The 17,488-nt window shown below is 41.2% G+C and overlaps 1 protein-coding gene across 1 annotated transcript in view; it reads right to left on the bottom strand.

Moving 5' to 3' along the window:
• Positions 1–912: 912 nt before the first annotated feature.
• rims3 (regulating synaptic membrane exocytosis 3) overlaps positions 913–17,488 on the bottom strand; it is a 38,118-nt gene continuing 21,542 nt past the window's right edge. The window contains exons 3-7 of the mRNA XM_030741260.1: positions 3,437–3,578; positions 3,236–3,348; positions 2,658–2,759; positions 2,427–2,566; positions 913–1,840 (exon numbers count right to left, since the gene is read on the bottom strand). Coding sequence (XP_030597120.1) covers positions 1,628–1,840; positions 2,427–2,566; positions 2,658–2,759; positions 3,236–3,348; positions 3,437–3,578 — 710 coding nt within the window. The 3' untranslated portion in view covers positions 913–1,627. The remainder of the gene's footprint in view (positions 1,841–2,426; positions 2,567–2,657; positions 2,760–3,235; positions 3,349–3,436; positions 3,579–17,488) is intronic.

Below are 17,488 nucleotides of genomic sequence, written 5' to 3'. Positions count from 1 at the left end.
AATGCAAACAGGCCACCTGACAGGAAATGTATAAAATTAGAGAGCTGAAGGTGTGTTACTGCCATACTGCACCTGAAACGAGTAAAAATACCATATACGGCAGGTTACCGTGTACGCTAGTAAAGTAATACTGGCATAATAGTCGGTTATCACAAAGAAATTCGATTCCTGTTGACACATTTACAAGAGGTTTAGTTAGCGTCAAGGAGAAAGTAGGAGGGTTAAAGGTTTTACCAGTTGTGTGCGTGTTTGCCTGTGTTCGTGTGCATCCGGCCGTGTCTCTGATCAGAAGCTCGCCACCTCCCTGCATCCTTCATCAAACAGGATGACGACAAAAATGGGGAAATCGACTGGAAGTCGGAACAAGTCCAGGTGCTGGTAGACAGACCCCTCTCCTCCCCCCGGGCTAGAAAGCGGTCACATTTCTCCGAACGCCTAAAGTGAAGGCAGGGATCATAAATGTGTTCATCCGCAAACATGCGGCTGGCTGACTAATTTGTTCTCTTCTTCCGCAGATGGCGATGGAACCAACCCCGTCGTCCAAAGCCCCATCCTTCTCCCCCAACTCAGTGCAGTGCTCCCTTCTCAGCACAAAATAAAGCAGCACTACACTCCTGTTACATTGGTCAAGGCAAGCTAAATAAAAAGATTTAGGGCACTTTAAAATGCCTCGCAAGCAAACATGCAGAATGCAGCTGACACATATATAAACACAAATAAGTCTTTAACTATCTATTTTGATATATATCTATATATAAACTCTGCCCTGTGAAAATTATAGAATAGCAGTGTTGCTACCTCACATAATAGCCATTATGTGAATATCCAAGCCTGTTACCCAGGTATGTTTATGTGTTTGGCCAACTGTTCCCAGCTTTTGTGTGTGTGTGTGTGTGTGTGTGTGTGTGTGTGTGTGTGTGTGTGTGTGTGTGTGTGTGTGTGTGTGTGTGTGTGTGTGTGTGTGTGTGTGTGTGTGTGTGTGTGTATAAAGTGTATCTTCTATTTTTTTTTGCATTACATCTAAGTCATAGACTCTGCTACATATCCATATTTTATATTGTATACTAGTTCACCTACTACTTATAGTAATAATAACAACAATAACAATTGCTTTGGTTTTAAAAAATAAAGTTCTTTTTCTTAGTTTGGCATAGAGAGTTTAGAAACTGGCATCGGGATGTGCCCTGGGATGAGCTGTGCCATGGAAATCTTGGACTGCAGAACACGGCACCCGGTGAATCCTGGTTTCGTGGTATGAAATGTTTGAAACAGGTGGGTGAAAAATGCTACATGTTCAGGTCTACGTGTCCTCTCCGATTTGGATCTGCTAATCATTTAGCCAACTAACACTGACCAGTGGGTGAGAGCATGAATGACGATTGAGAGGATATTCCAGTAAAGAATATGGCAGCATGTTGAGAGTGCATGTGTGTTAATGTGGGTGAGATTGGGTATTTGTATGTATGTCGAGTATGTTGTCCTGTGCAGATGCATCTCTTTGTGTATGTATGCCTACCTGCCTTGCACTTCAGATATATTCGTCGTGTATATACAGTACGTGCGTCTGTGTCTGCATGACTCTTCCTTGTGCGCGTGTGTGTGTGTGTGTGTGTGCTGTCCTGGGTGTCTAGGTGCATGAAGGGCTGGTGGCACTCTCCAGGGAGGACTGAGAGAGGCGTCTGGTGAGGGGTCCGATGCTGGGGTCTGCCAGAGAGGAGGTAGGGAACAGCTTGTACCAGCCGCTGACTGTGGCAGACAGGTCCAAGTCCTCCAGAAGGATTTGGGCCATTCCCATGAAGCACTTGTGGTCCATACGCCCATAATCCCCCCACACTATTACCTGGAGAAGAAACGACAGTACATTTTAATTATTGATTTCCTGTGCCGTGGAAACTTTTATATAAAACTGCAACTGTTTCCCATTTTCCTAACAAAATATAAAGAAATGAGGTGTGGCTTTTGCACAGTACTATTAGCTATACTCGTCAGTGTGAATGCACTTATGCACTCAAAACAGCAAGTGTCAGAATAGAACTATGTAATAGATTCACGTCAGTTACAGTCTGCACTAAGGGGTGTTACAATAACTCGGTATTGACAATGACTGTTAACTTTAACAGTAAAAGTTAACAGTCAATTAATGTGTCAGTAATGCACTTAAGATAGTACTGTAAATAAATGCATGATTTTCTATGCTTTTGTACAGTTACAGTTAGAGACACTCTCATCAGTTTCATGCACTTGTAATTTGAATTTTAAAAAATTTTTACACACTCCTGTTTCTAGAAAGTCCATGAAAGACTTTTCAGTTCTTCAAAATGACTGAAGTGACAGAGGGTGGACACTGATTCGAGAAAAGCGTCATTATTGGATGTTGGAATGGTCAGCGGAAAATTAAAAAAGGCTAGAAAAAGAGAATGGCTCACCTGTAGGACTTTGCCCTGAGGACTCTCATCAAACAATAGAGCCTGCTGGTAGGTGGGGTCCAGATTCTTCTTTACTACTTTGGTTTTCTTCTTGGCCAAGCACATTCCATTCTCTAGAACATACACCTTCACGTAGGTTGCTGAGGACATTAAAAAAAAACCAAAAAAAAAACAGTGAGCCTTGTGCATGTGCTGCTGAGCCCATGAAAGTTTTCAGCAATAAGTCAGTACCTGGTATGTTCTTGGAGCCTGGTTTGGGGATCAACCCTCTGGCCTGGTTGACCTCCACCTCCAGCTGTCCTCCTCTGTCTACCATGCCTACATGTACATCCCCTATACCACAATAAAAAACAAAGTTTCAAATGCAGCAGAGGTCTGTGGTGCTCAGCTAACCATCAACTGAGAGCTTGAATTGCAGCTGCAACAGTCAATGTCCAACAGCAGAGGGCCACACAGAACTACAAGACTGTCTTCACGACCAGGTACAGAAGAGCACACTGCTCTGTTGAGTTGTTTTCCAGAACCAGTGACCTTTACATGAAAGATTTATATCTCACGCAAGAATAACTTCATTCGTACTGAGTTATTGTGCAGTACTTAAAGATGTAGCTGTGCATTTAAGTGAATGTACTGTATGTTGCAAAATGTAATAGATGACAACGTCTGAGTTTCTGATTGATAAAGAATTAACTGACTGTTATATAACAGAAACAATAGATGACATTAACTAGATTTGTATGACAACAATAGGTGAGAATGTGGTGGACTGCACGGGGAAAGCTGGTGATACTGGTCTTCGACACTCTTACCCATTGGGGGTGTAGCTAATGTTTGCCGGCCCACGATCTGAGCGGGGCCTAGTCCGTCCAGAAAATCACTGAACTGGCTCTCAGGCCCCAGGCGTGTGGTAGGGAAGACAAACCTGTGAGAGAAGAAACAGAATCGTGATGGATGAATGGGTATTGTGTATACGGACGAGTGGATGGATAAACTGCTGGACGGGCACGCACGTTCCATCAGAGCTATTTGAGTTAGTGCTGCCGTCGGTTGAGTCCTTGCTGCCCTGCCGTGTCACTCGATTCCTCATCTCGACGGCGATGCCGGTCTCCGTGCTCCGCCGGATGGTGCTGCGGAGCTTCTTCGTCCCGCCGTCTGAAAAGAGAATACAGAGGTCACAGTCCCTTCTTTAAATGCCCTTATTAAAACAGGATAATCCGCTAAGCAGAATAATCAGAGGAAGTCATAGAGCTGCCTGATAAGGAAGTCAGGTATTACACAGGGCCGACGGCTGCACGATAATCCACCTGTGAAATTATGACCTTTTACAAGCTTAAAATATAATATACTTTCTAAAGCCTCAAGTTAGGTTTATACACATATTCTCAGTTGCACAAATGCTTTCTTACTTTATTTAAAAAAATGCCCGATGTTTATGTTCATGTATTTTTTCGTGTGTATACAATGTTTTCTTTTTCAAAGCCTCCCACCACAAATGAGAAGTTTGCCTTGAAAACACACATCCCTCCACTCTTTATTATGAAGCAAGGCCACTCAAGCGAGAAGGCAATCTCACCTAATATCCACTGGGATGCCCCTGTGTTACCGAAAAATAGCTCCACACCACAGGTATTTACTCCATAGTCCATTTTAAACAAGCAAAGCCCATTTTGCAATGGCTGTTGTGACTAGGGAGCGATAAACCTTTAGGGGGAACTCCTGAGCCTTGGCTTGTAAGGCAGAAACACACACAAATTGGCAGCACGGGGAGAGTAGTGGGTGGTGAGGCAAAAGGAGAGGTGAGAGGCTGAGCTCAGAAAGATGAGGAGAGGAGGGGTATTAAGGCATTACAACTCCTGCTGACGCTAGGAGAATGAGAGCAAGCCAGAGAGTGCTAACCCCAGAAGAAGCTTTCAGGACATCATCCCCTGTAATGACACACTGTATCTCCCTGTGGCTCGGGTTCGGGGACGTGACATTTAAGGTTGTGCAACTCTTCGCTTCGCTTTTATCACTCCACATCAATATCCTTCTTGCAGCATTAGCCAGAGTTTTATCAAAGAGCTGATAGCTGCAGGCTAATTTCTGCTCATTTTTCAAGCGAACATGCCAAAAATTCGCTGATTTCTGCTTTAAAATGTGGAGACATTTTTCTTTTCTTTTCCATTTATTAATCTTGAGTTCTCTAAGTTTTGTTTGGCGAAAACAAGAGATAGGAAGCTGTTACCTTGGATGTTTTTATATAATATAGATATAGAGCCACAAAGATCAGATCCATTGATAATAAAATGAGCCATTTTCACCCCTCATATTTGCTTCTGTGAATTCATCATTACTGAGCAAATGAATTACACTTTTTACCAACTAAAGCAGAAGAAAATGATGTTATTTTGGAGTTAATCAAACAAACAGATGTCCACAACTGTAAATTATTTATGCAAAACTAAAAGAACACAGGTGCACTTTTACACGGAAATGAAGTGGACAGTATTAGCGCATTCACTCCATTCACTTCATCCTCCATGCAACATGTGCATAAAGTGTCTGCACATGAACAGTCTGGCCCACACGGTGACAGTTTAGTCACACAGGAGGATGAGAAAGCAGCTGTGAGCTGTCATGTCAGCAAAGCTTGCTTTTTAAAGACCTCCACAGCGACTCTGACTAATTTCTGGGTCAACCCTTTGAAAGGGGCTTTCTGGCCAAACATATTTTTAAAAAACCTGCAGTGCAGATTAAAAGCGTTCCCCTTCTTTGAACATGTTAATTATGAGGCAAATCACTGCTTATCAAAGCAATAACAAGAGAAGTAATGCATCACAGAGCTCCTCATGACTGCAGCTGTGGTTGCTGTAGAAACATGTATATCTCCCCTGTATAGGAGCGTGGACATATAGCACAACGGTGCGGTGAAGGCAGCGCAGCAGACTTTACAAGTGGTTCCTTACTGCTGCCAGTTAAGCGAACACCCAGCCACCTCACTTCATTAGCCCGAGCATATCCACTGTCATTAAGCATCCTCACCATGCCAGGCTCATTACCATGACAACACCCTGCATCATCACCACCACTGTGGAGATAAACAGACAGCAAACAGAGCCACTTGATGAGAGTTTTGGGGGTTAAAATGATGATGATGACAGAGAAGAACAGATCTATCTATCTGCTCGACCTCCTCTCGCTCTTGGTTAAGCAATTCTTAAAATAAAGTGCTACAGATTACTGAACGGAGCTCTAAAATTGAGCTGAAAATAAATCGCGGCGCATCCCACATTATCTAAAATGCTGTTGATGTCTGCAACAAGCTAAAGAGATGCGAGTCAGGCTGAAGCGGACTAGCATAAACCTTTTCAAAACTGCTTCATATGTGGGGCTCTAAAGAGGACAGCGGACAAGCGCTGACGAGAGATGGTTGAAAAGGAAGATGAGAATGATGGGGTCCCATGAGTGTTGAAGATGAGGAGAGGGGTGCTGCCTTCTGCTGCCTTCTATTTATAATCCTGCAGTAAAGAATGTGTGTGTGTGTGTGTGTGTGAGAGAGAGAGAGAGAGAGAGAGAGAGGAAGGGAGGGAAAGGTCTGTGTGTTTTGTAGCACGACACCCAGACAAACTCCATGCACTCCTGCTGCCATGACAACCCCCGCCCTCGGATCTGGACCTCAGACAATGCCACCTGAGACAACTGGCGCCATAGCGACAGGCTCATCCGCCGTTGCTTTTTCAAAGAAAAACATAAGAATAGTAATGATTTCTCGAGGAAACACTTGACTGGAACTTCTGCAATAACTTCCTCCGCAAAACTTCACTCACTCACAACCAAGCCGCACAAGTCTGCCGATGAGTATGTTTACATCTTAACATAATCAGGCTGCGAGTGTGACAATGCCTCTGTCATGATGGTGAGCAGATTCACGCACACAAGTGGGAGATCTCCAGTGTTAAACTATCAAGAAGCTATTCATTTAACTTCATTTCCACACTTGTTACTCGTTTGCCTACCGGGCCCTCCCCTCTCATGAAAACAGCCCCCTCCTCAGCGTGAAGCAGTGATCTCTTCCTTCCTATTTAATCCCCTCCTCCTCCTTCCTCGTCTGCTCTTTCCCTCCATTTGTTTCCATGGCAATGCCTTCTGCATTGCACCAAGAGCCCCGGCCGGCATGTTCGCTCATAAGCCTTTCCCCCTTACTCTGTGTCTTTCTGTGTTCATATAGTCCACTCCACAAATCCTCGCTCTTTAATCGAGGCTCCCCTTCTTTTCCTCTGTCTGTCTTTAAGTCATATTCCTTCTTTTATTGGTCCTTTTTCCCTCCAGCTGTTTGTCTGCTCTTTATCTTTCCCCGTTTTTACTATGCACTCCTTGCTAACGGATTCCTTTTCTTCTTTTTTACTTTATCTGCCTTATCTGATATCCTGCTTCATAATCAGTGTGACTGCATTTTCTCCTTCCCTGCTGGTGAATTGTTATACTTTTAACATCAAAAACACACACATCCTGGAAGAAGTAATTAGAGGCTGTCTGACATGTATGCCATTTGAACAGTTAAAATAACAACATTACATAAGTTGTTGTACTTTATTGCACTAGAGTAGAGGGTTTTCGGTCCCTGTGAGCTACAAAGCAGTTAAAGTGTCTCCTGTTGGCTTCACTATGATGAGTAATACCTCGCTCCTTAAAACAACCTCATGAATCTCGCGGAAATGCGAGAAACTTTCCTTCTGAGCTGCTTGTGTTTGACTATCATGGCACAAGAACCAGAAGTGTTGGGGTGGAAAGAATTAATAGCTTCAGTGCTGAAGATTAGCAGAAAAGGTGCGATTGCTTAAAAATGCCAACAATGCAGAAAAGAGCCACACACTGTGACTACATGCACACTCACACATGACAATATAGCTTCTGAGGGTGTGTGTGTATGTATGTGCGCGGGCGCGCGTGCTCAGTAGATCATTAAAACTGCTTTGACATTTGGAGAGCACACTGATGAAGCCGTTCTCATTATATGCTGTAATACAGAATGCTGTTTTTAGACTCCCAGGCTACGCCGACATGCCTATTGGATGCACCGGTGACGGCAACGATCCACCATGCATAGCAACAGTATCCAAGCATGGGTGTTGGAGATGAAGGATATGTTGTGGCATATTTACCACCAGACCCCAGCTAAATTTGGACAAAGGGAAGATTCAAAGTAGAAGCTTAGGTAAGACCAAGAGGTTATAGAGTATATATGAATCAGAGATTTAGAGCCATATTTACAGTTTACACAATTCATGTATCATATGACACATTTGTAGTTGTTTCTGCAGCAGGCATTTCATTCAGCATGAGTCAAGTCAGGAAATAAACTTTATTGAGCAAATGAGAAACTTAGATTAAGTTGGATGGCTTTACCCTTTGGGACATCCCACAATCTAACCCTCTAAACGTGTCCATTAGGGTTCAGAAATCATCAGTAATCATCAACGGTGTTCTTTCCTCAAGGCCAACCACCTTAGGAAATTAAAATCCTAAAAATTAAAACTTATCATCAGTTTGGGATTAGCGTACTACTTTTGGCCACAGGCTGTATATAAAAGATGGACCCACGTGAAGCCACCCATTTATTTTTTGACTACTGCTTTAAAGCCTTGAGTCTGGCATTTTGGCCACTGCCACCATGTTGAACATATCTGGATGAAACAGTGAAGTGTCAAGTTATCAGCTAAAGCTGGTTGGCTTATTTAGCAAAAATTGTCTAACAAAAGCAGATTTCTCCTAATTAGTGCCAACATAGAAAAAAAAACATAATAGAACTTAAAGCACTGATAAAAGTGGAGATTTCCTAAAAGAATGATTAATACAATAAGTGCACAGTAATGTATGGTATTTGTCAGATAATTTCTTAAAGAAAAATCTAAAGCACCTGAAGATAAGTTAGCTAGCAGCTATTCTGTTTGCACTAGTGACAGTGTTAGTATACTTCTGATAATCCTTTAAGTCCTAATACAACAGACATTTTTCACAGACACCATTTTGATAAGAAATAGTAGGTAAGCACAAGCACAATCTTTTTTCCTTGTTATGAAGGCAACGTTTTAATCAGTGTGAAAAGTAGCACCTGTGTTTATCTACGATTTCATGTCAAATTGGCTGACATGAAAAAGTCTACCTACACAAGTATGACATATAAAAACTCACCACCTGGTGAATGAATGATGACATTGTTTTAAAAGACCAACACCCACAATTCAAAACTGTCCCAAAAAACTGGACAATCACACATGGCGATCTTTACGGATTTTTGGTGGTCTTAGAACCAATTTCAATTGGCCATTGGAGGTTCTACAGTATTTGCTCCAGTTACAATTATAAAAAAAGAACTGAACAGCAGTTGGTTGACTGGCCAGTTTCTATTTGTGAAATGTAACCAAACCAAATCCACTACTTTGGTTTTGTTCAAAGGTATAAAAACCTTCCTTCCAGTACCTCCAAAGATCAATAAATAACATAGCTAAGGTTTTAAACTTCAGGACATCATAAAAAGTGATGAACAAATGAACAACACGTCATTATTTATTTAACAGAAATGAAGTCAAAATGCAGAAGCATTGTGTGAAAAACTAAGTGTACCCCATTCAGTAGCTTGCATAAGTACCCTTAACAGCAACAACTTGAACTATCAGTCTCTCGCGTCATTGTGGAGAAATTTTGGTCCACTCGTCTTTACTACGTTACTTCAGTTCATTTGGGCATTAGTTTATGCACAGCTCTCTTAAGGTCCCATCACAGCATTGAGATCTGGACTTTGCCTGGGCCATTGCAACACCTTGATTATTTTCTTTTTCAGTCATTTTCTTGTAGATTTGCTGCTGTGCTTGGGCTCATTGTTCTGTTCTATGACCCAATGTTGGCCAAGCTTTAGCATCACACAGATGTTCTCACCTTACTGTCCAGTCACCCCCCCAAATCAAGCCCAAATCTTCACCCCTCTACCATGCCTGATAGTTGGTACGAGGTGTTTGTGCTGATACGCTGTGTCTGGTTTTTGCCAAATGTGGCACTACGTATTAGGTCAAATATCTCCACTTTGGTCTCATCTGTCCAAAGGCCATTGTTCCAGAAGTCTTGTGGTTTGTTCAGATGCAACTTTGCGAACTTAAGCCATGCTGCCATCTTCTTTTTAGAGAGAAGAGGCTTTCTCCTGGCAAACCTTCCAAATGAGCCACACTTAGTCTTTTTCTAATTGTGCAGTCATGAACTTTAATATTTAACATACTAACTGAGACCTCTAATATCTGAGTTGTAGCTCTTGGGTTTTTTGCAGTTTCTCTTAGCATCGCACAGCCTGACCTTGGGTGAATTTGCTGGGATGTCCACACCTGGGAAGATCAGCAACTGTCTTAAATGTTTTCCACTACTGAATAATCTCTCACTGTAGAATGATGGGCTTCAAATTGTTTGGAAATGGCCTGATAACCATTCCCAGACTGTAGGCCAGCATCAGTTACTTCCCTAAGATCACTGCTGATGTTTTTTCTTCTTGGCATTGTGTTAACACAAACCTGAATGCTCCAGACCAGCAAACTGCTAAAACTTCTGCTTTTATAGAGGCGCTCACGTTTGCTAATCAAGTACATTTGATTAACAGCACCCAGTTGCTACAGTACCTATCCTCTTAGTTCCTATGGAAGCAGTAAGAGTGTACTTAGTTTTTCACACAATCCCTCTGCATTTTGGTTTTATTTTCGCTAAATGAACAATAAAACGTTGTTCTGAGGTTGTATTTACCTTATTTTAAGATCTACTATTTTTCATTATGTCCTGATAGGTAAAACCTTACAACTGAAGAAGGATGTAGTTTCTTCATTTTGGCTGTACAGGGAAACCAGGACTCTCATAAAGCCTCTGTGATTTTTCTATTTAACAAGCGGGGGTTTTTCCTATCTTTATGCTAAGCTAAGCTAAGCTAACTGCAAGATCTCATCTTAGTCTCAGCAGAGAATGAAGTATTTCTCATGTTAAACCATTCATTTAAGGGCACATTAGCTGTTTGACAAAAAACAACTATAAAACTAACATAATATAATGGCAACAGTTCAGAAAGTAGCATAAAACCTATTTACAGTGCAAGTAATTAGGTTAATGATCATGACTTCTGAAAATTGGTTTTCTCAAGTTGTATTAACGTGCAATCATAAGCTTGTTTTTTCTTTTCTTTCTTTTTTTTTTCCCCCGGCTGCTTTGCCATGTGTATATTTTTGTCCTTTCAATAAAATCGTTTTCTCTGTAATTCGACCATTTATAAAACTCTGCCAGCATCCTTCTTTTCTAAGTCAGTTATTTAAGTCTAACAGCCTAACAGAGCATGCAAAAACAAATAAATGTGGTGGAGAGTTAAGTGTACCCTAGACTTACCCTGTCTTTAATGATAATGCATGGGAATTAAACAAATCTAATTTCCCGTGTGTGTGTGTGTGTGTGTGTGTGTGTGTGTGTGTGTGTGTCTGTGTGTGTGTGTGTGTGTGTGTGTGTGTGTGTGTGTGTGTGTGTGTGTGTGTGTGTGTGTGTGTGTGTGTGTGTGTGTGTGTGTGTGCACTGTCATTGTGTGTGAATTGCATTAACAGTTCAGGCACAGACATAAGCCAGGGAGTGGTCAATGTGAAGTGATTAGCATTTCTCAGCACCAGGTTGCATAGGAAATGATTTCATGAAATCGAAAACCCTTCATGTGTGGCAGGATGTCTGTCAGTGAGTTAATATGCCACACAGGCTCTTGTCTAATAGCAATTAATTACAATGAGGAAAAGCGTAATCTAATTTAGATGTAATTTCCTCTTGATGACTTGACTCTGTGGCTGATGATCAAATGGTGGAAGATGGCAGAGCTTTTTTTATATATATATATAAAAAAACAGACGAAATAAATAAGGTCATATTGGTAGGGAAAAACTGCCAAAAATAAATAAATAAATCACAAAACGTTCTGCAGCTTATTAAGCTACCACTAACACACCTAGCAAAACATGTAGAGGACAGAACAAAAATGACCTCAAACTGCCTTTTCATAAATTATGCCTAAAATTCTACTAGTGGGATGAGATACTTTAATTTCCTTCTGATCTAACTGAACTGTTTTCCACATTTCAGCTAGTGTACCTTCAATAAAAGTGGAATTATGAGAGCAATAACTTTGCATGAAGAAAATTTCATTTAGGTCAAGAAAATTCCCCAAACAGCTTGATCAGAAGGGGAGCTCTACATCTAGCTTACAGATATTTTTACACTCTTGTTTAACAGAAGATAACATTTCAGTCTAGAAATTAAATCGCTTGTTGAGCGCTTCCTGCAGTGCAGCAGCAGCAGCCTCTCTGTGCCATGAAACAGAATTAGAAATCAATCTGCCTGTATGTTTGCCTGAGAAGGAAGCAGAGCTGCGTGCTGCTACTATGCACCAAAAGCTGTTCTCCCCATCCACCTTCTCTCACAGCACCACACGGCAGGCAGCAGTGGGCTCGCAAATCCTCTGTTAAAGTGCAGTGTTTACTGCACTCTCGAATGATACCTTATATATGGGTATTTTCTACATATGGACACATTGACATCATGACCGTTTGGGGACATTTAATGAGAAAAGCCTTACATTTTGGTAAATATGTTTTTTAATGCACAGAACAGCAAAATAAAATACTACACCACTGCACCACTGATCATCTCTGTGAGCAAGTATGAAGCTACAGCCAGCAGCTTAACACACATGCTGGACAAACACGTGTGAAACAGCTAGCATCGCTACAGCTTGCTTATTAACATGTTATACACTCGCCAGCAACTTAGGTACACTGACTAACAGCTGACAGGAAGGCAAAAGTAAATCAAGTATCAATACACCAAGATATGCAGAAGAGCATCTCTGAACGCACAACACATTGAACCTTGAAGCAGGTGGGCTACAGCAGCAGAAGACCACACCGTGTGACACTCCTGCCAGCTAAGAACAGGAAACTGAAGCTACAGTTCGTGCAGGCTCACCAAAATTAGATGACAAAAAAATGGAAAAATGTAGCCTGATTTAAAGAGTCTCAATATCTGCTGGAACACTCAGAAGGTAGGGTCAAAATTTGAAGTCAACAACATGAATGTATGGATCCATCCTTCCTTGTATCAGTGGTTCAAGGTGCTACTGGTGGTGTAATGTGTGGGGGATATTAGTACCAATCTGTCAGTGATGACACAAAATAATGATGCAAATAAACTGCAGTTCAGTAAAGTACAAGTGGAAGTTTTTATTCTCATATCCACATTGGAAATAAACACAGTGGTTTACACCACACAATGAAATTAGTATTTTGCCAGTCTCGCTTCACACGGCTATAAAAATTCTAATAAAACAGAAATAAAGATCCAAGAAATTTACAAAAGAAAGCGCAAGCAATAAATGTGCAACCAAGGAAACAATGACATTAGTTTATTGCTCAATTCTGAGTACACTATTCAATGTTTATTGCTAATTAAGCAGCCAGTTTCCACCACAGCCTGACTCTAGATAAGCAGAAGAAAACAGATCTCAATAAACAAATGTATCAAAAGCTTCTTGATGCTAGTTGTGTCAACAACTACAACCATAAATCTGTATTCTCCAACCGGTTGGCGACTGTTTGCTGGCAGTCACTGTCAAATTGGTCCCCAAGAGCTGTTGCACCGACAACCTCCTCTCAACTGCTTTGGTTGCTAGGAGTTTGTGCCATACCACAATCAATACATTTTAAAAGGTGCAACTTTTACACTGACGGAAAAGACTCTCCATTTCCAGTTTGCATCACACTTTTCACAGTTTCACTACCTCTCGGTGTGTAGCATTTGCAGAAAAGTGCAAACCAATTTCATCCCGCATTAATCAGCCATCTCCATCACTAGCAAACTGCAAATGCACATTTTTACCCGACCTGCGGCTGCTAAGGGGTTGCTGACCTGTCTTTAGGCCTATGTGATTAAGGCATTTGGTGTTGTCAAAAGACGTCTAGCCTCGTGGACAGGCCTTTTTCCAAAGTCTATAGTATTTTAATATAGTACACGGGGGAAGAAACCATATTGCCCTGCATATCAGGTGTGACAAGCTAAGCCCCACCCAAAAGCCCTCCTGTAATTTGAAAAACGCTGGCAGATATGCTGCATCTTAATATACAGACAGTGCATTAAATATCAAAGTTGAATCAGATTGCATGCAGTGTGCTTTGAACCTGCATGTGCTTTACATGCAGAAGCTACACTCCCACAATAGCAAATATACAGTCCCAAAGAAAGAAACAGTGGAATAGTTCACCAATGTGTCTCGCTAAGAATAGAGCATGGCTGGGTTGATGGGTGAGATTGCAAAAACTTGACAGATGCTGTGTGAAAGTGAGAGCCAAAGAGATGGAAATGAATCAAGGAAATAAAAAAGGGTCGGGGGGGGGGGGGGGGTTAGAGGGTTAAGATGTCGGTGAGCTGGGGGAAACACAAGGAGGACAATGGAGAAATAAGAGACAGAAAGAGGAGAGTTTATTGGTCAGTTTAGCTGCGGTTTGGTAGCCTCCAGAAGCACCAGAGGGGAGGAGAAAGCTTTTAGAGGTGAGAGTAATGTTTCAGGTTGTACATGAGTATGTGTCAGGAGACCCAATGACACAAGCAAAAGGAGGTGGTGGAGCAGGAGCTGGAAACTACAACAAAGTAGCAGTTTCACCTGAAATAGCAGCTTGAAAGATGCAAGGACTTTTTCTTTGATTAGTCACAACGGATAAGAATAGCAATCAAGTGAGTCATCCACAGAAATAGCTTTTCATTATGAAAGGCCAGCATGAGTGTTACTACAGTTCAGATGCTGCAGAGACTCAGCAACTTTCATTGTGATTATTCCAACAATTCATAGTCTTTGCTGTTGCTCATTTTGTCCGAGCTTTTCTGAGCTAAAGTGACATTTAAGAATCCCCCTTTGGAGGTGAGTTTTCCCTCTAAGGATCTAAATCACTGTAAGCTTTCCAACACGCATCTGCCAAAATTCCTAATGTGTGTTTCCTAGGTTTGACTCAGAAACTGAGCTGAAAGTAGGGCATGAGTGAGTCACCACAAAAATACCCTCAGAACTGAAATGCAAGGTCTCTTTAATCTACTGTAGTATAGTTTAGAGGACACACAGAGGCCGGCCGCTTTAACTTGTGGACAGTCTGTGGCCTTTAAGTGTGTTGTTGCCGGGCTTGTTTCTCTTGTCAAAGCACTGTTGAGGGCTTTCATGTTCCAAAATATATATATATATATATATTTTTTTTTTTTTAAATCATTATTTACAGGATTAAGAGACAGTGATAATTTCCTTTCAAAACATTTTCAGTAATGAGTGAGGAAAGAATAATGAAAATTAGAAGAAAAGACTATAAACTAGCTGGAAATAGAACTCCTCAGAAAAGTGTACCCTTTGCTATCTCCCCTCTGCATCACATCAGCCTGTCTGCCCGAGCTCTTTCACTGTGGGGGAGCACAGTGTTCACATTATCAGTATTTAGCAAACCACTATCAGTTTATGTATTGTCTGGTGTTCAGTGACATAAAAACCTTTTTTGTTTCAAAGAAGATGATGCTTGTAGTAATTTCGAAAAGATGTCACCAAACCGCTGACTGAACTCTAAAATACTCTACACAGTCCTGTAAAAAACTAAGCTTTAGCTGTCAGACAGATGGCCTCACGTTTGGATACTTTGGTATATAAAGGGGCTCATGGTCAACTCAATGACTGCAAGGTATCCAGGGCCTGTGTAGAACTGTCAAAAAAACTGATACTCAGATACTAATCAATAATAGAAATTGCTTATTTGCAACAATATCTACTCCAACAGTGCTATCTTCGCCTCCTGCAGCTGAAGAACTACACACAGCCCCTCCCGCTGAACTAGCAAACCTTCACAAAACTGAACTAGACAGCTCCCGTTTCACCGATGTAGAAATATTAAACACTGATCATAAATGTTAACCTGACCAGTGTACATCAGCCACTGAACTATTAGCAGTCACCTGACACTCTCATTAGCCGTCTGTTATCATTAAGGTAGTGGCTAGCAGCTAACTAATAAAGTCATAACGTTGATGTGGATGGTAGGCAGTTATCAGTCCTGCCTGTATGCAACAATAATAGACTGTGTTAACAGAATAACACAGTTATTTGTGTCTGAAACCTGTTAAGTTTCTCTTAAAATCCCGGATTAAAGCTGAAAAAGTCTGTCAGCAACAAGACAGAAATACTAGTATTGTGACAACCCTAGTTCTGTCAACGCTGCTGCCACCGTGACAGTTGGTATGAGGTGTTTGTGCTGATATCAGGTGTTTGGTTTTCACCAACCATGGTGCTTTGGTCTCATTTGTCCAAAGGACATCGTTCCAGAAGTCTTGTGGATTGTTCTGATGAAACTTCTGATGGAAACCTAAACCGTGCTGCCATGTTCTTTTAAGAGAGAAACAGCTTTCTCCTGGCAGCTTTTCCAAACAAGCCATATTTGTTCAGTCTTTTTCCAACTGTACTATCATGAACTTTAACATTTATCGTGCTAAAAGACCTGTAGAGTCTGAAACTCTGGGATTTTTCTCCGAGCAGTAGCTAGTCACACCAATATTCAAGTGTCTAACGGTGACTTGATTTCATTATAGGAGATATGAAAGCTTGATTGCTTAAGTACATTTTGTCCTACATTGAGAAACAAAAGCTAATTTAACTTAATTTAAATATTTGTTCTTTTTTTTGGCATACAACAACACAGTAAAATTCACAGCCTGGAGGAAACACCTGTGTTATTTTCCAGAAAGACAAATATAAAAAATAAGTCAGAACTACTTAACATTACTGGCAATGGTGCAAGTCCCTTTGCATGTCTTTCACAGCCTGGAGCTAGAGTTATAGACAGCCAACTCAAAAATATTTTTCTGACGACAGCATACCCAGAAATGTGGTTGCTATTGGTCACAGAGCGTAGCTGGAATCATTTTAATAAGCAAAGGAACAAGTATTCTCTTCATGTGTCAAACATATTTCCTTTTCTGTCTCTGTTTCTTTTCTGTGTCTCTGGTGTCCTTCCAGCAGGAGCTGAAGCCATAGAAATAAACACACAGAAGTCGGACTTAAAAAAAAAAAAAATTATTAAAAGGGAGGTTGAGGAAGCAAAAACATGCATGCTGAGCTAAATGGAGCGGGGAAAGAGTGAGGTATTTTACACATATACAAGCTGGGAGCAGGGGCTTTCAGTGGGACACACAGACATGCATATCTATGCCTGGTTTCCTTTAATCTAACTCTCCTGGTGCACTGCATCACATTATTGGTGCTTGATTCTCTGCAAACCACGTCCCTCTGTGCAGACAGACAGTGCACTGGGAGTGCGCTGCTGGCTCTGTTTTTGCAGTCGTGGATAAACCTGCTCAGAAGATAAGACCATGTTCAGCAGAGGAGTGACTCACCCAATAAACCTGGGAAACCATTTGCGTGTGTGTGTGTGTGTGTGTGTGTGTGTGCTTTCTCCTCACCGGTACTAATAATAGCAGGTAATAAATAGAACGCAGACAGAACCAAAATGCCATCCCCAACACTGTTACAAAACCCAGAATAATGAGACAGTGGGAGTCGGGGCTTTGAATGGAATAACATGAGGAACACTGAGATGCATTATGGAAGAAAAACATACACCGTGTTAGTAGGAATGCATGAAAATAGTCTATATCAAAACTAGAGAGCTATACATGGCAGCAAATGTTATACAACACCCCACAAGGGTACTGTACCAACATGCAGGAACTCACAGTATGTAAACTTATTTTCTATTCTGCTAACTACTGCAGCAGTTAGCGGAATAGAAAATAAGTGTAAGTAAAAATAACTATAACAACTGTTAATGTTCATACTGTATATTCTTTTACTGCATGTTTAAAGAGATAATTGCTCAAACATTTCAGCTGAATGAAAATTATCCATTTTGAGCTCAAAATAAAGATGTGACCCCCTTAAGTCTATTTCATGGAAACACCTAAGGGCATGATAAAATTGCACCCATTAAGACTACGAACTGTCAGAGGTC

The sequence above is a fragment of the Archocentrus centrarchus genome, chromosome 11 (assembly GCF_007364275.1).
Source record: "Archocentrus centrarchus isolate MPI-CPG fArcCen1 chromosome 11, fArcCen1, whole genome shotgun sequence".
In the NCBI taxonomy this organism is placed as follows: domain Eukaryota; kingdom Metazoa; phylum Chordata; class Actinopteri; order Cichliformes; family Cichlidae; genus Archocentrus; species Archocentrus centrarchus.
This window is presented reverse-complemented; position numbering and strand designations above follow the sequence as displayed.